Source organism: Xyrauchen texanus, chromosome 11, assembly GCF_025860055.1.
Source record: "Xyrauchen texanus isolate HMW12.3.18 chromosome 11, RBS_HiC_50CHRs, whole genome shotgun sequence".
NCBI lineage: Eukaryota > Metazoa > Chordata > Actinopteri > Cypriniformes > Catostomidae > Xyrauchen > Xyrauchen texanus.
Genome location: NC_068286.1, coordinates 25,090,307 through 25,114,743, shown reverse-complemented (window position 1 = coordinate 25,114,743; position 24,437 = coordinate 25,090,307). Strand labels below are relative to the sequence as shown.

At 47.7% G+C, this 24,437-nt stretch overlaps 1 protein-coding gene across 1 annotated transcript in view; it reads left to right on the top strand.

The window, feature by feature from the left end:
* The first annotated feature begins 542 nt into the window (after positions 1-542).
* The window catches only part of LOC127651229 (transmembrane 9 superfamily member 2-like), a 62,298-nt gene continuing 38,403 nt past the window's right edge, over positions 543-24,437 (top strand). The window contains exon 1 of the mRNA XM_052136969.1: positions 543-857. Within this exon, the coding sequence (XP_051992929.1) occupies positions 702-857 (156 nt within the window). The 5' untranslated portion in view covers positions 543-701. The remainder of the gene's footprint in view (positions 858-24,437) is intronic.

Sequence of the window (24,437 nt, the reverse complement as noted above, 5' to 3'; positions counted from 1 at the left end):
CCAAATTGACCTGCTAAAAATGGCCCAGAACTCTTCAAATCTGCCAGCTGACACCAACCAACCAGTTTATATATATATATATATATATATATATATATATATATATATATATATATATATATATATATATATAATATGTCACAAATATAAGGTGTATTGTTGTCTGTCGTGACTCATGACCACATTCATAAGATCTCAACACCTGTATTATATTACATGATGTTCTCTTCCGCATTCGAGCGAAAGCATTCGAGTCCTCCGCTGCTTTTTTTTTTTTCTTATTGTGAAGGCAAAAAAGTTATAATTATCACTGCTTAAACAAAAAGGCAATAATAATAATAATAATAGAAAAAAAAAGAAAGAAAAAAAAACCCCAGACAAATAAATAAACATAAAAAACTTAATATTTGTCCTGGTTCACGGCTCATACAAAAATGTATTCATAATATCTTAAAAAAGAAGAAAATGTATTATTATTCATAAGCTATTTTAAAGATTTAACTGAGTCCTCCACTGCCCCATCGTGCAGCTGAAGACATGACGTGTCTGTGCAAGATAGTATGCTGCTACGCAGACAGCAGTTGTGCTAGCTCTTCTGCTTTCGATGTCACCGAAAGTGAATCTGAATTTTGACCGACATATCTCCCATTTCACGCATGTAAATACTTCTACAGAATTATTAACCTGTCGGTCGAAGCAAAATGGTTGTGCTCCACCGTGTCCGTGTTTTTTTGTTGCTGTTTTTTGTGTGTGGATCGCTACGGGACGCGTTGAGCTTTTATCTTCCTGGTTTGGCCCCGGTCAGTTTCTGCGAGAAAGATGCGAGCGGTAAAGACAGCGACGTTCCCGACTGCAAAGTAAATATACACATTTCTCACAGTAATGTGATTCATGTTAATTGTGTGCTATGTGCTGTGTTTCTGTCCTATTTGGTTTCATCATGCGTGATGTAAGCTCGACATGCGGTTTGTGTATGTCAGACTAGGAAGCCCTTTATAAACATCAGAAATGTGTTTATTAACTGTTTGTACTGCCGTAAACATAATTTGTACAATCTGCGTGCCAGCTAGAGAATAGTGTTTTTCATTATCATATGTCGCTCTCTCAAACTGAGGTTTGACTTGACCTTCATTTAGATCAGCGTTTCTCAACGGGGGCGTTTTGACAGTGTTGGGGGCGGTGTGAACGAGGCAGCAGAGAGGGGGGCGTTACTCAGAGGTACTCAACAGGCGGCCTGCGCAAAAATCTTTTCAGCTCTTCTCCTTAGCCTATGTCTTCGTCTTGCTCGGAATACATAATTAGGCGCAGTTTACGCTTCCCCTCCCATCTATTTATGTGACACTCCCACTTTCCCCTTGTCCATCCCATGAATGCATATGCATGACACGAAAAGCGCATTTTGCCATTTTCAATTGCGACAGGCAATCTGCGCTTTCATCTCGGTGCGTCCCGTTTGTACATACCTCGTCATGGTTTTATGCGCACTTTGCGAAACAAATACGCCTGAAGTGGGCGCAAAAGCGTTAGTACATCTGGCCCTGAGAATTTTAATTGTAATGTGATGATCGGGTGCGGATATCTAATCGGAGAAAATCATTGGTGATGGTGAGTTTGTTTTTAACAGCTGATTCGGGTGACGTTAGAGCTGATCCGCGCATCTCTACTCTGCAATGTGTAATTGGCCGATGGGAATAATAAAGTCATAATAATATAAATATTGATTTTATATTATTTGTCTTTTTGCAGTTATTCACCTAGTATATTAATATTAACTTAAGTTCTCTCCCTCGTGTCCCGCAAAATCAGGTCTGCTGACCTGAAACGAGCAATAGCCAGGTGGTCACCCTACGTTACTCACTGTTATTCATCACAACGTTTAAGCCTCTGACAACTCATACAATGTTCATTTGAATGTAAAATAAAATTATGTCTGTGCAAATTAATGAATTCATATTTAAATGTTGCTAATAACCCACTCGGCTAGTTACCGGCAAATGATCTCCATAGCAACGCCTAAAAACAAATGCCGCAGCTGTCAGAGTGGTAGAAATGACCGTTTGTAGGCTATTCAAATTTGAAGCCTAGTATATATCGCCTAATTTCATTGGCCATTTAGGTTATTTACGTTATTGTTCACGTGATTGGTTCATCTTAAAAATTTTTTGTTTGAGCCTGAATTTGTTTGAATTTCTAAATACATTTGAAATACCTTTCAAACAATCCATGTGTTTTTGCATTTTTTTCCAAACACAATATTACTCAACTTTTACATGTAGTTTAAATACAATAAGAAACTTCTGTTTCGGGTTTTTTTTTTTTTTTTACCAAAAACTCAGGCTTCAGGTATCAGTGTTGCAATTGTTTGGCTGTAATAGTATTTCTGAAGTGTTTTTGTTTTTTTTAGGAGGGGGGGGCGTTAATAGGATCATGAAGAGGTCAGGGGGGCGTTTGTTCAAAAAAGGCTGAGAACCACTGATTTAGATAATGGTCCTCACACTGCAACAAATTTCTAAACACCAGAATAATACAGAGCCAAATCTAGGACTGTCACAATAACTACATTTGTTGGACGGCTTATTGTCCCAGAAATAATTGCGATAAACGATATTATTGTCATTTTAACACCATTTTATGCTACTGATATAATGATAATAAAATAGCATAATAATGCAAGTACACCCGTTCAAAAAGCAACGAGTTTTTTTTTAATTCTTAAGTATATTCAGACATTTGAATCGGAATGTCATAAAAAAAAAATTAAAACGGGAAGGCCCCTCTCCATCTCCAATTGCGTTTTTTTGTTCCGTACTCGGAAAACTGGATGGGATGGTTATGTTTTAGATGAGCTTTAAGGTTAGTCGTATTGCCACTTTTCTTTGCCACTGTTTTTAAACAAAGTCAGCATAACAGCAACGTTAATGGACTTGCCTCTCTCATTCGGCTTAATATTTATATTTATGTTTATCCAAAGCGACTTACAGTGTACTTATTACAGGGATAATCCCCCCGGAGCAACCTGGAGTTAAGTGCCTTGCTCAAGGGCCCAACAGTGGCATCTTGGTGGTGCTGGGGCTTGAACCCCCGACCTTCTGGTCAGTAACCCTGAGCCTCAACCAATGAGCCACCACTGCCCCCACCACTGCTTAAAGTTTAAATGTTCCCACACTGGAGCTGTGGAATGCGGCTTTGAAACAAAGTCCATTTGGACTTATTCTTCCAAACTTTCTGGCTGGAATTATGCAGTCGTCGGGAAAACACCTATTACAGGCTGTACCGCCGCTCCCTATACCCATACTACGTAGTCTGCATAGCACGGGGCACCAGAAAGTCCACTGGCTGCCCTTTCTTGCACATCATACGTTACTCAAGGAAGTTGCGGAACATAGTCGATTGAGACTGAAACAAACATTCTCACTAACATCATCTTATGAGTTCCACGGAAGATAGAAATTCAGACAGGTTCGGAACAACTTGAAGGCTTGACATAAATTTGTGTAACACTTTACAATAAGGTTCCTTTAACATCCTAATACATTACCATTATAATGTATTAGCTATAATGAACTAAAAATTAACAATATTTTACAGCATTTATCATCTCAGTTAATGTTAGTTACTAAAAAAATACAATTGTTCGTTGTTAGTTCATAGTACATGAACTAATATTAACATAAAACTTTTAATTTTAATGTGTGAAAATGTATCAATATACTATAATTATATAAAAGTGGGGTTTATTGTTAGTTCATGTTAACTGATGTAGTTAACAAACGCTAACAAATGGAACCTTTTTGTAAAGTGTTACACAATTTTCATTTTTGGGTAAATCATCTCTTTGAGAGAACAAGTCAGTTCTCACCAGTTGCAAAACGGCTGTTTGATATTGACAAAATGCTTTGAAAATGTTAACGGATAAAAAAATCCTGATAGAACCTTGCTGCTAAATCAGTTATTTTGTATTCAAAACAGATATGCATATTAAAGATAATGTTACATTGTGTGTAATTTATTAATGTTATAGTGTTAATATTATTATAATGGATATTGTTATATCCATTATAAGTATTAAAATTGACTGATTCACGTGGCAGAGAAAATACCTTGGATACATACATACATTAGATGGAGCTCTAGAAGGATGAGATGTAACTGGTGCACAAATTAGTTTTCAGCGTTTCTCTTCACTCTACAGATGGTAGGCCTATTATTACACAAAGCGTTTTTGCAATTTCTGTCTTTCTTGCTGTTTTATGAGGGAGCGCCACGATGTGACGAGACACATTTTGATTTCTCCAGTGTTACTCGCTTGTGATGAAAGCTGCTTTGTTTATTATAAACAGCAGGAGCAATAGTTTTATCGTATCACTCGATTATAGAGACGTGGTACAACACAATTGCATGTCCAATTAACAGGTTTATACCCGTCTATATTTGTAAAATCTAAAGTTCTCTTACGAGAGGTTCTCTCGTATTGCGTAAGCTAGCTTACACTACGGGAAAGATTCATCTTTTCTGAGATATTGAAGCCAAAAAATTATCCTTAATTTTTGTATCCATTGTCAACGCAGTGCGGCAGCTGCAGACCTTGAGCGGGCTAGCTAGCGAGCTCATAGGTTGCTCTGCGGCAACTGCTGCAGCCTATAGACGAGCTTGGGCGAACTCGCATCCATTGAGAGGCGTCCGCGCGCTCACTGCATCAAAGCCCGCCAAAATGGGCGTGACTTGAGTGCATATAAGCGTAGTTCGTAGGCTGGAACCCTGATTTTCATCTCTTCAGCGAAGCTCTTCACATCGCTGACCTGGAAGCCGCGTCGCCATTCGAGGGGCATCAAGCAAGCGTGGACAGCGCTAGAAGAAGCCGGCCGTCTCAGCCACCTTCAGCCATCCTGCGAGCTACGCCATCCGACGACGTATCCTTTTATTCAGCAAGCTAGTTCTCACGAACTATTCACAAAAGAGTACGAGCGTCTTTTTCAAGATGCCTCGCTCCACTTGCGCCTCATGTCGCGCCCTTCTCAGCACAGGAGACCGCCACATCATCTGCGCTCTCTGCCTGGGACTGAGGCACGCAGAGCTTGCCCTCACTGAGGGCGGATGCGATTTCTGCGAGGAGCTACCGATGTCGACCCTGCGGGCTCGACTCGAAGCGCTCAAAGTAGAAACCGCCGCGCCGCCTTACCTTCAGCCACGCAGGAAGAAGCGCCGCTCACAAAGGCTGCCGGAAACTGTGGTTGAAGCGACTGCCTCGCCGAGCCTCTCCCTCGAGCATCGCTTTCACCCTCCCGCCCCCGGGACGCGCAGTTGCCGCCGAGCGGCCGCACTGCTGCCATCTCGGATGACGAGGCGGAGGATAAGGGCCGCTGTTCCATCATGGCTTCGGACAGCGAGGAGTGGTCAGGCTCCCAAGCCTCCTCCTCGGCCCAGGAATCCAGCAGGACCCGCGCCGAGTCGAAGGGAGTTAACACGCCTCCTCACACAGGCCGTCGACCGCCTCGGGCTCGAGTGGTCACCGCCCCTGAGCAGGCACCCAACAGACTCGACGGCTGCTTTCTTCAAAGCCATCGCCGCTCTACACCCGCGGCCCGGGCCGCTCCCTTCCTGCCGGAATTACACACGGAGCTTGCAAAGTCGTGGAACGCTCCTTTTTCAGCCAGGTCCCGTTCCCACGTCTCCACCTCTCTCGCGTCGGTGGACGGCGCCACTGAGAGAGGCTACTCCTCCATCCCCCCGGTCGAGGACTCGGTAGCAGCACACCTTTGTCCACCCTCCGCGAGATGGCGTTCCAAGCCTGTGCTCCCATCTAAGGCCTGCAGAGTGACTTCCGCCTATGTTGGCCGCGCCTATTCCGCCGCTGGCCAAGCCGCATCTGCTCTGCACTCAATGGCCGTTTTACAGATCCTACAAGCAGACCTTCTTCGGGAGTGGGATGAGAAAGGCAGGAACCCAGAGGCTGTTACTGATCTACGAAGCGCGACAGACCTCGCCCTTCGCGCTACCAAAGCTGCAGCCCAAGCTCTAGGGAAGTGCATGGCCTCACTGACTGTGACCGAGAGACACTTGTGGCTAACACTAGCCGACATGGGAGAAGCAGAGCGCTCCACGTTCCTCAACGCACCGCTCTCTCCGACCGGTCTCTTCGGCTCCGCGGTGAGTGGCATTGTTGACCGCTTCTCAGAAGTCCAGAAAGCCACTCAAGCCATGAACCTCTTCCTGCCGCGTCGCGCTAGCTCCTCTGCAGGCCGCTCATGTGATCAGCCTCCTGCACGAGCCTCTTCACAGTGCCCAGTTCAACAAACTCAGACTTCTCAGCATCGACAGGGCGGCCGCCCTCGATCGCGCTCAGACAGCCACCGCAGACCGCCGCCCCCCCGCGGGCCTCGATCTAAGGTAACGCTGAAACCCGAGCAGCCGAAGTCTTCCTAACTGTGTTGAACAAACGACGGCTCAGTCCGCCGCGGCCGGACCACCGTCAAAGCTTCGCCCCCTGTCAGTCCCCTTCTCTCAGGCTACTGCAGTGGTGAATTTAGCAGCCAACAAGCCGGTGACACTGCCCGCTTGCCTGCACTCAAACGCCGTTTTCACGGCGACCCAAATAAATCTTGTAAAGAGCAAACATGTCTTATGTGTAGAAAATGTGCCCACAACTCAGTGTTCACCCCTACACACAAGCATAACACATCCAGTGCCCCTATCTGAGCATGCTCTCATAAAGCGGTTACGAACCGCTCGAGCGTCAGAGTCAATGAAGGCGCCCACAAATGCGTGCGCGCACCCATTCTCTGCCCGCTCTGTTACACGGCCAGCAAACATTCCTCTGTGTGTAAGTTCCGTGCCCATGACTATGCTTGGGCATCACGTAACAGATGTGACTCTTTCCCCATTCATTCCAATCGGGAAGTCACTCACAAAACAGCCTGTTCATGCTGTCTGCGAGCAATCATGCATAAACACACTAAACGCGCTCACACATTTTGTTCAGCGCTCTGTGTGCGGCAATCAGAGCGAATTGGCCATTCACCCTCTAGCGTTACGCTTCAAAGCGTGGGAAGCTATTCCAGGGATATCCAAGTGGGTGTTAAGCACAATACAACAGGGCTATTTGCTACAGTTCGATCGCCGCCCTCCTCGCTTCAGAGCGCAGCTCGAAACCACTGTGAACACGGAAGCAGCGTGCATGCTTCGTTCAGAAATAGCAAGCCTTCTGTGCAAAAGGGCCATAGAGAAAGTGCCACCCTCTCTGAGCTGAGTCGGGGCTTTACAGCCGTTATTTTCTTGTTCCCAAGAAAGACAGCGGCCTCAGACCCATATTAGATCTCAGGGTTTTGAACAAGGTGCTTGCAAAAAGACCGTTCAAAATGCTTACAATCAGGAAACTCCTCGCGCATGTGCGCCAGGGGACTGGTTTATTTCTCTCGATCTGAAAGATGCATACTTTCAGATTCAGATAAATCCCCGTCACAGGCCATTCTTGAGATTCGCCTCGACGGCCAGGTTTATCAATACACCGTCCTTCCGTTCGGCCTGTCCTTAGCACCCCGTACTTTCACGAAGTGCATGGATGCGGCGCTCGCACCCCTGCGGAGTCAGGGTTTGCGAATTTTGAACTATTTGGACGACTGGCTGATTATGGCACAGTCACATATGGAGCTTCTGTCTCACAGAGCAGTTCTCCTCAGCCATCTGAACAGTTTGGGTCTTGCAGTCAATTGGACCAAGAGCTCACTACAGCCCAGTCAGACAATTTCCTTCCTTGGAATAGAACTATGACGGCTTGCTTATCTACACAGCGCGCGCGCCGTGTTCAGCGACTAGCCGCATCTTTTCAGATGAACAGCCTCACGCCTCTGAAGAAATTCCAGAGAGTGCTAGGTTACATGGCCTCAGCCGCAGCAGTACTTCAGCTGGGTTTACTACACATGCGCCCGCTTCAGCATTGGCTAAACACCCGGGCGTCTCGCCGGGCTTGGGCCACAGGCCGCCAGCCCATCAAGGTGACTCAGACCTGTATTTCAGCTCTGCAGCCCTGGACAGTGGCCAAATGGTATCAGCGGGGAGTGACAATGGGAGCTGTATCTCGCCGAAAAGTCATCTCGACAGACGCGTCCAACACGGGTTGGGGCGCGGTCTGCGAGGGCTCTCCGGTTTTCGGCCTATGGTCAGTTCAGGAAAAGCTCCTTCACATAAATTGTCTGGAAATGATAGCGGTCGAGTACGCACTCGTGCGCTTTCTCCCGGTCATTCAGGGTCACCACGTCCTGGTCCGTTCGGACAACAGATCTGTGGTATCCTACCTAAACCGTCAGGGCGGTGTCAGATCCAGGAACCTATTCCATCTGACGAAACGCATACTGAGTTGGTCCCAGTGCCACCTGCGCTCGCTGAGGGCAACGCACGTGCCAGGCCACCTGAACGACGGCCCGGACAGACTGTCCAGAGACAATATTCCCCAGGGGAATGGTCCCTGCACGCTCAAACAGTCCAGACGTTATGGCACCTATTCGGCAGAGCAGAGATAGACCTCTTTGCGTCCAAAGAGAACTCTCACTGCCCAATATTTTTCTCGAAAAGCGAGGACGCACTGGCCCAGACGCCCGCTTTATGCCTTCCCTCCCGTCTCGCTATTGCCACAGGTAATGCAGAGGATCAGGGAAACGCGTCACTCGGTGCTCCTCATAGCCCCGCGTTGGGAGAATCAGACATGGTTCCCGGAGCTTACGCAGCTGTCACTGACAGCGCCGTGGCCCATCCCAGTGAGAGCAGATCTCCTCTCTCAAGCTCGCGGCACAATCTGGCATCCCCACCCAGAGCGCTGGGCGCTGCATGCGTGGGTGATCAACGACTACCCGTCGCTCTGCCAGAAGGAGTAATAAACACCATCATACACGCTAGAGCCCCTTCCAAGAGAAGAATCTATGCGTCAAAATGGTCTGTGTTCTCAAAATGGTGCACCGACAGAGACCTGGACCCGCGGACATGTGGGGTGTCGTCGCTGCTCGTATTTCTACAAGAGCTGCTGGATAAGGGCAGATCCCCATCCACGCTCAAAGTGTATGTGGCGGCCGTTGCGGCGTTCGCTGAACCCCTGCACGGCCAGTCATGGGGTAAAACGAGCTGGTCATCCGCTTCCTCAGGGAGCTAGAAGGATGAACCCCCGCGCCCCCATCGGTTCCTATCTGGGATCTTTCTATAGTTCTCGAAACTATGAAAGCCCCCCCTTCGAACCACTTCAATCCGTGGATTTGAAATACCTTTCACTCAAAACCATTTTTCTGACTGCCCTGTCATCAGTCAAACGTGTGGGAGACCTTCACGCGCTGTCTGTCAGCGCTGCGTGTCTTGAGTTTGGACCAAGTGACTCCAAGGTCATTTTAAAGCCTAGACACGGCTATGTTCCCAAGGTGATCGGTACTCCTTTCAGAGCACAGGTCATTTCCCGATCGGCGCTGTCAGCACCCGATAGCGAACGCGACGCCAATCTCCTTTGCCCGGTCAGAGCACTGAGATTGTATACTGCACGCTCCGCCGCTTTCAGACGCTCTGAGCAGCTTTTCGTTTCGTTCGGAGGGCGCACCAAAGGTCTCGCCGCCTCGAAACAGACACTATCTAGATGGATAGTGGACGCTATTGCTGCTGCATACGCGTCAAAAGACCTGCCATGCCCGTTGGGCATTAGGGTTCACTCCACTAGAGGCATGGCATCCTCGTGGGCATGGTCCAGCGGGATTTCCATTCACGACATATGTGTGGCAGCGGGATGGACTTCCCCCTCCACCTTTGTCAGATTTTACAATATGGAAGTGCCCGCTCTGCAGGCAAAACTACTAGCGGTTTAATACGCTACAGCTCCCCTGGTGAGCTGCACTGATGGGACACATTCCACACAGACCGGCACCGCCGCTCTGTCGTTCCCTTCCCACTATGTGCTTATGTATTACACAATCAATGACCCGCATTCTTGCCGGCCAAATATTATTTCCCCACTAATAAACACCTATTAGCCTCGATCTCCCCCGGGTCCCCCCTTAATTCCCTGGGGCTCATACAGTGGATGCTTGGAGCGCATGGCGTTGACAATGGGTTCCCGTAGCGTAAGCTAGCTTACGCAATACGAGAGAACCTCTCGTAAGAGAACGTATCGGTTACCTAACGTAACCTCGGTTCTCTCTAGATGAGGGAACGAGTATTGCGTAAGCTAGCTTACGCTACGGGAAAGATTCATCTTTTCTGAGATATTGAAGCCAAAAAATTATCCTTAATTTTTGTATCCATTGTCAACGCAGTGCGGCAGCTGCAGACCTTGAGCGGGCTAGCTAGCGAGCTCATAGGTTGCTCTGCGGCAACTGCTGCAGCCTATAGACGAGCTTGGGCGAACTCACATCCAATGAGAGGCGTCCGCGCGCTCACTGCATCAAAGCCCGCCAAAATGGGCGTGACTTGAGTGCATATAAGCGTAGTTCGTAGGCTGGAACCCTGGTTTTCATTGACTGAAGTGAAAAGTCGCTCGTGGCGCGAGCACGGCCGGCTACGCAATACTCGTTCCCTCATCTAGAGAGAACCGAGGTTACGTTAGGTAACCGATACGTTTAGTAGATACAGACACTGACTGCACACTGCACTCACAAGCTGCTGAACGCTGCAACAGGAGTGAAGAGAAGGCGACGCCATAGAGTGGATTCTCCACAGTTTGAAAGTGAAACATGCGGTAAAGATTACAATTGTGCTCAACCCTCAATATTGAGCTAACATTCGTTTTTGAGATTTTAATCAGGCTACTTGTCCAGTCGGGCAAGTAAAGTTCCATTTAACTTGACCATTAAAAATTTCCACTTGGCACGGATAAGCCTTAATGTTGAGGACTGTATTAAAACACCTATTAGCCTCGAGTAACACGTAATATTCACCGGTCGTGTTTGTGTGTGTGTGTGGAGGAGCTGCCTGAGCCCCACTTCTGACAAAAAAAGCAGACGAGAGCACAGATGCAGCGCGACTGGCTAAAATGTTGGTGACATGTATTGTTATGTAAACACAATGGGCAATATCGACGTCATGTCCATGTATCGTACGATAAGTCGATAACGTAATTAGCATGACAGGCCTACCCAAAGCATTGCTAGTGCACAACAGTAGAGAAGAACAGTTTCTTAATGACAGTAATGGTGTCTTCATATGCTTGGTTATGAATTAAAGTGCTTTCGAAAGAATGAATTATGTCTTAATTTTTATTACAATAATTTCATTAGTACAATAATATATAATATAACATAGAGATATTTATATATGAGAGGATATAAACTTAATTCAGCAGGCTGTCTTGTAGTCATCATGGTAACATGTCCTGATGACATGTGTCCATGCCTACTATATAGACATACACACACAGTGTAATAAGTATAGAAATAAGTATTGAACACTTCAACAGTTTTTTCAGTAAAACATTTCCAATGAGGCTGTTCACATTAAATTTTTACCAGACTTCGGTATTAACACACACATAAAGAAATCCAAACATTAAAGTCCATAAATTAAGTTATGTGTAATATAGACGAATCACACAGGAAACAAAGTATTGAACACGCTAACTGAAATGTATTTAATACTTAGTGGAGAAGCCTTTGTTTGTAATGACAGCTTCAAGAAATTTCCAGTATGAAGAAATTAATCAGCTGCAGTATTCAGGTGTGATTTTGGCCCATTCTTCTCAACATAGGCCTAATATTGTCTTTAAATCTTGAAGATTCCAGGGGGCACTCTTTTCAACCTTGATCATTAGCTCTTTCCACAAATGTTCAATTGGATTCAAATCTGTTGATTGACTGGGCCATTCTAACACCTTGATTTTTTTACTCTGAAACAATTGAGAGTTTCCTTTGCTGTATGCTTTGGATCGGTGTCCTGCTGGAAGGTCCACCCACATCATCCTGGTGGATGGCAGCAGATTCTTCTCAAGAATCTCCCGGTAAATGGAAGTGGAGCATAGTTCTAGTGGGAAGAACAGCAGGTGTACATCATCACATCATTAGCTGGGTAACTCCTAGCCAATCGCAAGTAAGCCAATGCTTTATAAGTCCGCTCACAATCTATCACATTGCTGTTTCGTTGTGCTAACACGGCAACTAGACGCGCTTTAACTTCTCCAGGCCACAACCAGTGCACAGCACGTCTCTGGAAGCCCGCCTTCCCTTTCCAACGACGTCGTCACTTCATCTCAACTACTGCCAACATCAAACCCATGGAGAGTAAACAACCAGCAAACCCGGATCTTCACCCATATCTCATTCACTCAGGAGATCTCTCTCAATCGCATTGCACGACCCGGCGCGGAAGGAGCGCGCAACCCGCGAATCCTGCAAAATCATCGGCCCAGGCAGCAGCCGGCTTCCATCAGAAATAAGCTAAGTCATTTTCATATCCATCAAATGCGTTCAGATCTAGTCATGGGTCTAGACCTTCCGTTGCCATGCTACCTGTTCATCACAAAGTTGCAATGCTGCCTGTCCATCATAACGCATTCGCATCAAAATCAAAGGCCAGTATTTCATGTCAACAGCGCATTCACTCTCATAGTATGGCAGGCAATCGCGTAATCTCATGAGGGCAACTCGGTCAAGGTGCATTCACTTGTCATTCACAGTCTGCATGCCCGAGCATTCCCCATCGGGTAATTAAGATAATTGTTCATGCATATCATCATGTACAGTCAACGCTTATCATACAGGCTCTCGTTACTTCATTCAGTAAGATTCCCCCATTTTGCGGCCGCCTTCGCCCAAATCACGTAACGGGTGCGTTCCAATCCAATTCATCATCCCTATGCCCTACTCACTAGGAAGACCGAGCCCATGATGTGAGCATTCCGAGGGAGTATGACATCACAGTTTCACCTGGTGATGTGCGCCCCCCCTTCCCGAGCACAAATCATGCAAATTACATACCCAACTTAAATGGCTGTATCTACTGGCTCCCCTGGAGTATGGACACAGCTGTAGTATCTTTTGAAAGGAGACACTTTGGGCTTAACTTCTCAAGTTTCAGAATTAATATATGTTGTTATTTTAAAGCAAAAAAACTACAATCTCAAAAAAAAAAATAAAAAAATTTTGGACTTTGAGATGGGCTCCTTCTGTTTAGAAGACTTCATATATAAGATGATATACAGTTTTACAACAGGAATGCTGCTCCGATTGCATAGTCTGTCGAAGAACGACGATGAAGTGTAATTCTTCCAGGCGAGATCTCATGTAAACATAGAGAACATATCAAGATTTATAATTGCGTACAAAAGTGCTACTGGACGTTATAGAATGAACTCTGTCACGGACAATTGACCCAAGCAGGCTGAACTGGATTCATCTGGCGATCGCTATTTCATAATAAGGTATGAAGTCCCTGTGAAGCTTTCCACTAAGGAAGACACTGGAAACGGCGTCGGCTTCAAAGGTAAGTCTCTTTAATTTTTACAAAGTCAGTAAACTGTGTTTCTCTTCTTTCGCCTTTGTGTCGGGTTTCTCTCTCTCGAGGCTCTCTTGCTGGTGCTCTTTATGCCGCTCTCCTCATGCTACTGCAATTAGACACAGGTGTTAGACATAATTTAGCTCAGGTGTGAGCGCCCTTACCGCTTTTCTCTCCCGGACGGGCGCTTGACCACGCCCCCGCTGCCACATACCCCCACCGCCCGACTCAGGCCGGGGCGTCATCCGGCCTGCCTACCACCCCCCCCCCCTTTCTGGAGAGGAAGTCAGCGGCAGCCATCTGCAGCCCCGGTCTGTGGACCACCTTGAACTTAAAAGGCTGGAGGGCCAGATACCAACTGGTGATCCGGGCGTTAATATCTTTCATGCGGTGGAGCCACTGCAGTGGGGCATGATCCGAGCAGAGGGTGAAGGCCCGCCCCAGCAGGTAGTATCGGAGGGTGAGGACCGCCCACTTGATGGCCAGACACTCCTTCTCTACGGTGCTGTACTTGGTCTCCCTCAAGGAGAGCTCCCGGCTAATGTACAGCACCGGGCGCTCCTCCCCCTCCTCCACCTGCGAGAGTACGGCCCCCAGCCCTCTGTCTGAAGCGTCTGTCTGCAAAACAAAAGGGAGAGAAGTCAGGTGCATGCAAAAGTGGCCCCCCACAAAGTGCAGCTTTAATCTGTGTAAACGCCTGTTGGCACTGCTCCGACCATTGGACCGGATCTGGAGCCCCCTTTTTAGTGAGGTCAGTCAGCGGGCTGGTGACATCCGAATAATTAGGCACAAATCTTCTATAATAGCCAGCCAGCCCCAGGAACTGCCTCACCCCCTTTTTGGTCTTGGGTCTAGGGCAAGTCGCAATCGCCGCGGTCTTGTCAATTTGGGGACGCACCTGGCCATGACCCAAGTGGAACCCCAGATACCGTACCTCCACACGCCCAACCACGCACTTTTTCGGGTTTGCCGTGAGCCCCGCCCGCCGCAGCGATCTCAGGACGGCCCTCAGATGTTGCATGTGCCGCTGCCAATCATTGCTATAAATGATGTTATCGTCTAGATAGGCAGCGGCGTAAGCAGTATGCGGTCTGAGGATCCTATCCATGAGACGCTGAAACGTGGCTGGTGCCCCGAACAAACCGAAAGGAAGCGCCACGAATTGGTGTAATCCAAACGGCGTGGTGAAGGCCATTTTTCACGGGATATTGGTGTCAAGGGGATCTGCCAATAACCCTTCGTTAGATCCAAGGTCGAATAAAACCGAGCAGTACCTAACCGATCGAGCAGTTCATCAACACGGGGTATTGGGTACGCGTCAAATTTAGACACCGCGTTGACTTTTCTATAATCCACACAGAAACGTACAGACCCATCGCTCTTGGGAACAAGGACGACCGGGCTGGACCAATCGCTGTGGGATTCCTCTATTACTCCCATCTCAAGCATCGCGTCCAATTCTTCCCGAACTATTTTCTTTTTATGTTCGGGCAAGCGGTAGGGGCGGCAACGTACCACCACGCCCGGCTCGGTCTCGATGTGGTGTTGTATGACATTTGTGCGGCCCGGTAGAGGAGAAAACATGTCTGCAAACTCGTTTTGTAGTTCGGAAACCTCTGCGAGTTGGCGCGGTGAGAGGTGGTCTCCACAAGGAACCGGGGTGTTAGGATTGCAGGCTTTGTTTACCTCCGGTCCAAGCTCCGACCTCTCCGGAACTACCATTGCCAACGTCACAGAGGCCGCCTCTTTTTCCACAATTTCAGGAGGTTGAGCTGATATATTTGATGCGCGCCCCCTCTATGGGTACGTTTAACCTCATAATCGAGATCCCCTACCCGTCGTGTGACCTCAAAGGGTCCTTGCCACTTGGCGAGTAATTTCGAGCTCGATGTTGGGAGTAATACAAGCACTTTATCTCCCGGTGCGAATTCCCGTAGCTGAGCACCCCTGTCATACAGCCGGCATTGGCGTTCTTGAGCCTGGAGCAAATTCTCCTGTGTTAATTGCCCCAGTGTGTGGAGCTTTGCTCGGAGATCAAGAACGTATTGAATTTCATTTTTACTATTAGAAGGTCCCTCCTCCCAAGCTTCACGGATGACGTCGAGGACCCCGCGTGGGTGTTGCCCGTACAGCAGCTCAAATGGGGAAAACCCCGTGGAGGCTTGCGGGACCTCTCGTACTGCGAATAACAGGGGGTCGAGCCACTTATCCCAATTCCTAGCGTCTTCGTGTACGAATTTACGAATCATATTTTTGAGCATTTATTAATTCGTTCCATCTGTCTGAGGATGGTACACGCTATTGTGAATTGACTTAATGCCCAAGAGTTCGTAAAGTTTGCGAAGTGTTCGTGACATAAAAGTAGTGCCTTGGTCGGTGAGGATTTCTTTCGGAACCCCCACCCGGGAGATTATCTTGAAAAGTGCCCCGGCAACACTACGTGCTGAGATGTTGCTCAAAGGCACCACTTCCGGATATCGCGTTGCGTAATCCACCAGGACTAACACAAAGCGATGTCCGCGTGCCGTCCGTTCTAATGGCCCGACGAGGTCCATTCCAATTCTCTCGAAGGGAACCTCGATCAATGGAAAAGGCGCTTTTGGGGTGGCCGGTGGGTTTACCAGCTGATATTCGCGGCACGCCGCACACCACCTGCGGACGTCGCCGCCAATAGCAACGGGCTATTAGAAGGAGAAGTGTCTTCCTTTCCCCTAGGTGACCGGCCATAGGATTATAGTGAGCTGCCTGGAAAACCATTTTCCGGCGGCTCTGTGGAATCAACAATTGTGTCACCTCCTCCTTTGTTTGAGCGTCCTGCGTCACTCTGTACAACCGATCTTTAATAACCGAAAAATATGGGTATGCAACGGCGACGCCCGGCCGGAGTTGTTGACCATCGATTACTCTCACTTGGTCAAAAGCGTGCTTAAGGGTTTCATTCCGCGACTGCTCCAAGGGGAAGTCCCCCTCCGGGAATTCCCTGAGAGGAGGGGCGACAACCTCGCCCCTTCCCTCGTCATTTGGAGCAGCCGAGGACGGCCCCGGCTCCGCCTCCCCTGCCAAAGCATTGCACATCACACATCTCTTCACTTTCATGCAGGACCCATCTGCACAAACTCCATCCAATACATTTCTAAAATTCGGCCAATCAGAACCAAAGATTAGCGGATGGGTGAGGCGGGAACTAACCGCTGCCTCCACACTATGTTTTTGTCCCCGGCATTTGATCGCCAAAGTCACCATGGGATACCTGTGAACATCCCCATGCACACACCTCACCCTCACACGTTTAGCTGAGCCCAAAGCCCCGGGTTGAACCAAGCGTTGGTGGATGGTGGTCTGGTTGCAGCCGGTATCCAACAATGCTTGGTATGTACCCCCCTGGATCCTTACCGGAATACGGTAGTCTGCGGGACATCGGAGAGGGCACCTCCAGCAGGCCGGCCCAGGCGCCACGGCCGCACCCATGCTGGCGGGCGCCCCCACCTGAGGAGGAGAGCGGCTGAAGGACGGGGAAGGGGTAGGCGGGTTCTCCCATGGCCGGGAAGTTGGTCTCACGAATCCTCTACGCCTGCGCGGGGCAGGAAGGGGCCCTGGGGAGAGAGCAGAGCGAGAGGGAAGAGGGGAGGGGGAAAAACAGGGGAAGACACAGGGGGAGGGGGGAGAGAGAGAGAGGGCTCATCCGCCCTTGGAATCGCCGCCATGTGGTCCTCCGCGAGTCGTACGGCTTCCTCCAGCGATGCCGGGCGGTGGCACTGGACCCACTCCGCCGTTCTCCTGGGCAAGCGTTGGACAAACTGCTCCAGTACCACCTGATCGACAAGTCCCTCGACGTCGCAGTCCCCCGCAAGTAGCCACCTCCGACAGGCATCACGGAACCGCTGGGCGAACGCAAACGGGCGGTCGGACTTATCCAGTTTCATAGCCCGGAAGAGCTGGCGATTTTCTTCTGGGGTCCGACCAACCCCTTGCAGGATGGCTTTCCTCATGTCTGCATAGGCCAGGAGGCTTGTTGCCGGCAGTTGTTGCGCCGCGAGTTGTGCTTCCCCGGACAAGAGAGGGACTAGGCGGTCTGCCCACTGGTCTTGTGGCCAACCCCAAATCTCCGCCGTGCGTTCAAACAGGTCCAGGAACGCCTCTGGATCATCTGCCGGCCCCATCTTCTGTAACGCGGGTGGGGGTAGTGTGACGCGGGTGTCCGGGGTCGCAGCTGCGGCTGGAGCGGCCTCCTGGCTGAGGAGGCTCCGGATGGCAAGCCGGACCTCTGCTTGAGCCCGCATGATCTCGAAGAACCGACAATCCTGGTCTTGCCGGAGCTCAAGCAGGGATTGTTGGTGGCTCTGATGGAGTGTAGCGAGGGACTGGAGGACTTCCGCCAGCTGGGAGGACTCTATGGGGCGACTCTTTTCCATAACTTGCAGCAAAAAAAATTTAATTTCCCGGGTTTCGGCACCAGTGTGAAGCTTTCCACTAAGGAAGACACGGGAAACAGCATCGGCTTCAAAGGTAAGTCTCTTTAATTTTTACAAAGTCAGAAAACTGTGTTTCTCTTCTTTCGCCTTCGTGTCGGGTTTCTCTCTCTCGAGGCTCTCTTGCTGCTGCCCTTTATGCCGCTCTCCTCATGCTACTGCAATTAGACACAGGTGTTAGACATAATTTAGCTCAGGTGTGAGCGCCCTTACCGCTTTTCTCCCCCGGACGAGCGCTTGACCAGGCCCCCACTGCCACAGTCCCGTTTTTGATATTGCATGTTGTCATCCGCACTTCCGGCACAATAAACAAATTGCTGTTTCTGGAGGACTGCTATCATGCAACAGAGATCGGATACCAACGTCGAACACTTAGACCTTCAAAAAGACGTATAATCTGTTAACATTAACCGCATATCCATGCATGCATATATCAGAATGCAAATATATTAAACGTAAGAAGAGTGACGTCACTCCCGATTGTAAACAAATACGTATCAACGGGTTAATATAGCCTTCACCAAGCCTTGGGAAAGAATTTACTTTGTTCGGTACAACATTCAATGAGGTTCCCAGAGCGCCTCCAAGGGCGCAATTTACACGATCCATAAAACGCAGCATTTTCTTACTCCAGATGTACTTCCATGTTCTCATCGAGAGAGAGAGAGAGAGACTGTGCCCGTACTGTGACCAGGGAGAAGTAGAGACAGAGCAACACTTCCTCACCAGCTGCCCCAACTATGAGGATATTAGAGGGACTTTTTATACTAAATTTGAAATAATTTGCCCTAACTTCATCAAATTAGACAACAAAACACAATTTCAACATTTATTAGGTGAAAAAAAGAGATTGTATCATACTAGCTGCAAGATACATTGATGCTTGTCACAAAAAGAGAGAGTCGACGACTAATTAGTGATGCGCTCACACACACAAACAAACACTTACACACTGAACTCTACATTGTTCACAGATTTTTGAAATGTTCATAAACTGTTCTAATTATTATTTTTATTTTATTTTTTTAATTTAACACTGTTAATTTGTACAATTAATTGAATTTGTACATTTAAATTTATGTTATAATATTTTATTATTTTGATGTCTTTATAATTATTCTATGTATTCCAAGCTTTGGCAATATTGTATTGTGTACAGTCGTGCCAATAAAGCAATTTTGAATGGAATTGAATAGAGAGAGAGAGAATTCTCTAGAATTCTAGACATCACACACATCTCTAACCATGCAAGCTTCCCCCCTAAAGAAACATGACAAGATCAGGTCTATTTTCACGTCGTTCCCTGGTCAGTTTGGGTCTCCTAACGCAATCTCCAGCCCCATCAGGCCTCCTCAATTTTGCCATGCTTATCATTCCTCAATGCCACTCCGCCGTTTTTCCGCCTCCTCACACTAGCTCATTCCATAGACGGCCTAACCTACCCACCAATCGATGATGGCTGCCAAGAATATCCGGATGACATGCCCCTATTCGGAAATGGCTCAGGGGAATGGCCAGAATTGTACTTTCTTCAATATAGCTTCCTACGCTCCAGACACTCTCTTTGTAAGTAATCCCGTTGCTAGATATTTCATAATTGAATGTATTTAATAAATGTTCTCGATCTACAATCCCAGTCTCGATGTGGCTCAGCGGAGGGAAGAAAGAAATGACACAGAGACCCAAGCTTCAAATCCTTCCTCGCCATTCGTACAGCACTTCATCATACGGTCCAGCAAACAGCCTTCCCCTCTACCCTCCAATGAAATGGTTCTTTACCCTATATGGGGTAAAATATATGTTTGAGTTCAGAAATAGGAAATACATTCCCAGAACCACTGCAGCCTCATTCCGCGATGACACAGCAAGCTACATCTACAAAAGAATTTTAAAATAGGCCTTTCTTATTCCACACCCATCATCACGGCCAGCGTCATATGGGTTCCCTCCAGAAACTCAAACGCATCGTAGTCGTGCGACTATTCCGCAGTCGTTTCTACAATCAATAAAGTCTGGCCCTCCTCGAACCATCATGTGCCCTATGAGAAGTCTGAAATGGCAGAGCATTTCCTGTAACTTCATCATCCCAGCCAGACACATTCCTGGGTTTTTCAACGTAGTCTCTGACCCCCTCCCTCGCTTCGCAGGAGTTCCACAGACCAGCTCGACGGTATACCGTTCGAGGTATACTGGAATCTACAATGAAGATGCTCGGCCGCTGCTCTCCCCAATCGTACCTGAAATGGTCAACTTGACCCAAATCATCAAACAAGCTCAACTCCCCATCAGCCATAAGTTCTCATGCATATCTGGTGGTGGTTGGAGTCTCTTCCCCAGCTCATCCTTACCTACACAATGATTCAATTCAAGCAAGCTCACCATTCGCAAGGACAGCACATAACTATGTCCCCCCTCGACGAACTTCTATAATCTCAAGCACAGTTCCTTCGCATAGGTATTGCTCAAACCAGCCGCCCTTGCCGGAAGCTCGCACCATAACGAGATGGCTTTCAACAAGGTATGGCACGACAACATTGCCATTATCGTATGGCGTTATGTATGCTGTTTACTCTGGCAAAGATAACATCAAACAACTTTCCCTCGTCGGAGGGTTTTCATATCAAAGTTGTTTTCTTTCAACGAAGGGACTGCACGCAACGTCGACATTATCGTATGGCTCTACTCATGTTGTCCCCCTCGGCAAAGATGCCTCAAACAACTTTTCCCTCGCCGGAGGGTTTTCATATCAAATGTCGTTTATCTTTCAACAAACTACACTGCACAGCAATGCCGGCCTAAAGTGAAGATTCTGCTCAACCAGGGGCTCTCGACGGAGTGCCCAAAATTACACTCGAGGACAAAGAGGAAATGCACAGGGATGAAATCAAACTCAAAAACTCAAACTCGCAAAGGCTTCACACAGAGGTATTGCAAATTTCACGTCAAATTCTGACGCTCGCATCTCTTAATTCCTCCTCCAGAATTAACGCCCAACACAAGACCTGGTTCGTACCAAACTGGATCATCTCTTTTGGGGGTAGTATACTACTTTCTCTCTTTTTGGGGGTAGGCTCCTCGCCCCTGCCTCCTATCTCTGGCAGGACATGACGGTTCCATCAAATAAATGGCATCTCAAACTTCACTCAAGCCTGCGTGTCTTCCCGATAGAAATGGCTTCATTCATCGTTCCTTCAATTATATGTAGTCTGCCAGTACCATGCGATGAAAAACAGCCCCACAACATGATGCTTCCACCTCCAAACTTCACTGTTGGTATAGTGTTTTTAGGGTAATGTGCAGTGCCATTTCTTCTCCAAACATGGTGTGTAGTATGACAGCCAAAAAGTTAAATTTTTATCTCGTCTGACCAGACTACACTCAGTATTTCATAGCCGTGTCCAAATGAGTTGTAGCAAACTTCAAACAAGCTTCGACATGCCTTTTCTTTAGTAATAGAGTCTTGTGGGGTGAGTGTGCATAGAGGCCATGGTGGTGGAAAGCATTGCCTATTGTTTTCTCTGTGATGATGGTACCTGCTGCCTCCAAGTGTTTCTGGAGCTCTTTCCGAGTGGTCCTTGGCTCTTGGGCTACTCTTCTGACTTTTCTTCTGACTCCCTGGTCAGAAATTTTGTGAGGAGCTCTTGTGCGTGGCCGGATGATGATGGTGTGATGTTGCTTCCACTTGCGGATAATGGCTCCAATGGTGCTTACTTGAAGATTCAGAAGTTTTGAAATACGTCTGTATCCGATTCCATCAATATGTTTCGCAACAATAAGGTTGCGAAGGTCTTGGGAGAGCTCTTTTGCTTTTACACATCATAAGATGTTTCTTGTGTGACACCTTGGTAATGAAAAGCCTTTTTATAGACCATCAATTTACTAACCCAGTTGATATTCATTTGCACAGATAGGAGGTATAATTACTTTCTAACTACTTACGGATTTCAGCTGGTTCCTTGCCTTACCTTGTCTTGGAAAACTGCTTTTTTTTGTGTCTTCAATACTTTTTTCTAGTGTCATTCCAATTTATTACACAACTTTATTTATGGAATTTAATGTTGTGAATTTTTTACATTTGTGGATGTCTTGAGTTAATATTGATGTCTGGTGAAAATGTGAATAGCCTCATTAAAAATATATTTACTGAAAATTTTCCCACCGTATATATATACACTACCATTCAAAAGTTTAGGGTCATGTACTATAATATGTGAGCAACGTGTGTACATGTTTGTATTTTTGAAAAATTATGTTTATGCAAATTAAGTCATTGAAATAAGGCCATATAACACATACTAAACATTTGTTCACAAGACTTTTGAGAGTCTAGAGTTTTTGCTACAAAATTATGTGAAAACCATCCTGACCATTCATTCATCCATACAAAACGTCTCTGGTTACATGTGTAACCCTTGTTCCCTGAAAAAAGCGGAACGAGATGCTGCGCTGCTAAGCACTACAGGGAACAACTCTAGCTGTGAACCGAGCTGAAATAGTGTGTGTAACACGTCAATGAACATTGACTGGAATTTATAGCCTCGGTTGATGTAATCATTAGATGCACCTGTGGCCAGGCTATAAATGGATACGTCACCAGGTGTCGTCAGATACTTCTTTTTGAAGAGCAGTCCTGGGACGTCCCAGTGCGGCAAAGCAGCGCAGCATCTCGTTCCGCTTTTTCAGGGAACAAGGGTTACACATGTAACCCGAGACGTTCCTTTACAAAAGCTTCACTTTGATGCTGCGCTGCTAAGCGCTACGGGGAACGCAATACCCACGCCGCCGCACTTGGGGCTCTCCGGACCCCTACGGTTGTGCAGTGTACTCACAAAAACGCGAGAGGTCTCAGACATGAGCTTGAGATGTCGACTCAAGGGCATAAGAGCCCGGAGTAGCATAAACATCTAAACCATTCAATTTTGATGAATGTGTGCGGAGAGGACCAGCCTGCCGTATCACAAACTTGTTTAGGCATGGGCTGAGATGTCGACTCAAGGACATAAGAGCCCGGAGTAGCAAAGCATCTAACCCATAAAGTTCGATGAATGTGTGCAAAGAGAACCCGATCGCAACACAAACTTGTCATAAAAACTGATGAATGTGTGCGGAAAGGACCAGCCTGCCGCATCACAAACTTGTTCAGGCATGAGCTGAGATGTCGACTCAAGGGCATAAGAGCCCGGAGTGCAGAACATCCAAACTAGAAAAATCCAATGAATGTGTGCGGAGAGGACAACCTGCCGCATCACAAACTTGCTGCAGAGGGAGACCTCTAGACAATGTTTAAGAGGAGGAGAGCCCTCTGGTAGAGTGTGCCCTAAAACCTACTGGCGAAGCTTGACCGCGTGCCTCGTAGGCCCGGGCAATAATGAGGATGCCTCTATGAGGGCACCCCGCCCACCAAGCCGTGGCAAACCGCAGTGGCCACATAGAACCTGGCAGTGGCGAGGCAAGTGCCCACTGACAGTTCTTTCTACAGAAAATCCAGAACTGAAGCAAACTGGCAGTTAGCTGGTTCTGTAATAAGAACTTAAGTAGATGGAAACGGAAGCAGGTGCATTTGTGCTATGAATGCGTTACTACGATCAGCCCCTCCATGGTGACTCGTGGAGAAGTAGAGGAGACATTGCGCTATCAGCAGAGGCGAAGAGGTCCTCTTCTGCCCTGTAAAATCTACCCAGATCAGTTCCAAGTGGAGGGAGCCCTAGCACTTGAAATGGTCTCGATAACCTCAAGAGAAACCCTGTGAACCTCATTCGGTACCTTTAGGGGCCAGAAATGAAAGGTTTCACAATTTGGGCCAAGGATGAGAAGGTCCTCCCTGTTCGGAATCGCCCAAGGCGAGCCGTCGAGGAGAGGAATTAACTCTGAGAAACATATCCTGTTCGGCCAGCGCAGCGCCATTAATAGGAGGCAAGACCCTTGCTGGTGAACATTGCCAAGACTCCCGGGAGCAGAGAAACCGGGGAAAGAAACGCATACAGATGCATTCTGGGTCATGTATGTGTCTTAACGTCCAGACCCAAGGGGGCTGGGTGATTTCAGGGAGAAGTAGAGGAGACATTGCGCTATTCATAGAGGCGAAGAGGTCCTCTTCTGCCCTAAAATCTCACCCAAACTTGTTCCAAGTGGAAAAAGCCAGGCATTTAAAAAGGTCTCGATAACCTCCGGAGAGAGCCCTGTGTACCTCAGTTGGTACCCTTAGGGGCCAAACATGAAAGATTCCACAGCTCGGGGCAGGGATGAAATATTGCCCTGTGCCTGAGATAGAAGATCCTTCCTCTTCGGAATCGGCCAAGGCGAGCCGTCGAGGGAAGAAATTCGCTCCGAGAACCAAACCCTGTTCGGCCAGCGCGGTGCTATCAGTAAGAGGCAAAAACCCTTGCTGGCGAACTCTGGCCAACTACTACCTTAGGGTGGAGTTCTTATCTCCCCCATTGGTATTTTCTGTCTGGACAGTAAATCTGCTCCTAAATACGGGCATCCAGGGATATAACTGACCTGGTGACAGGAGCTTGC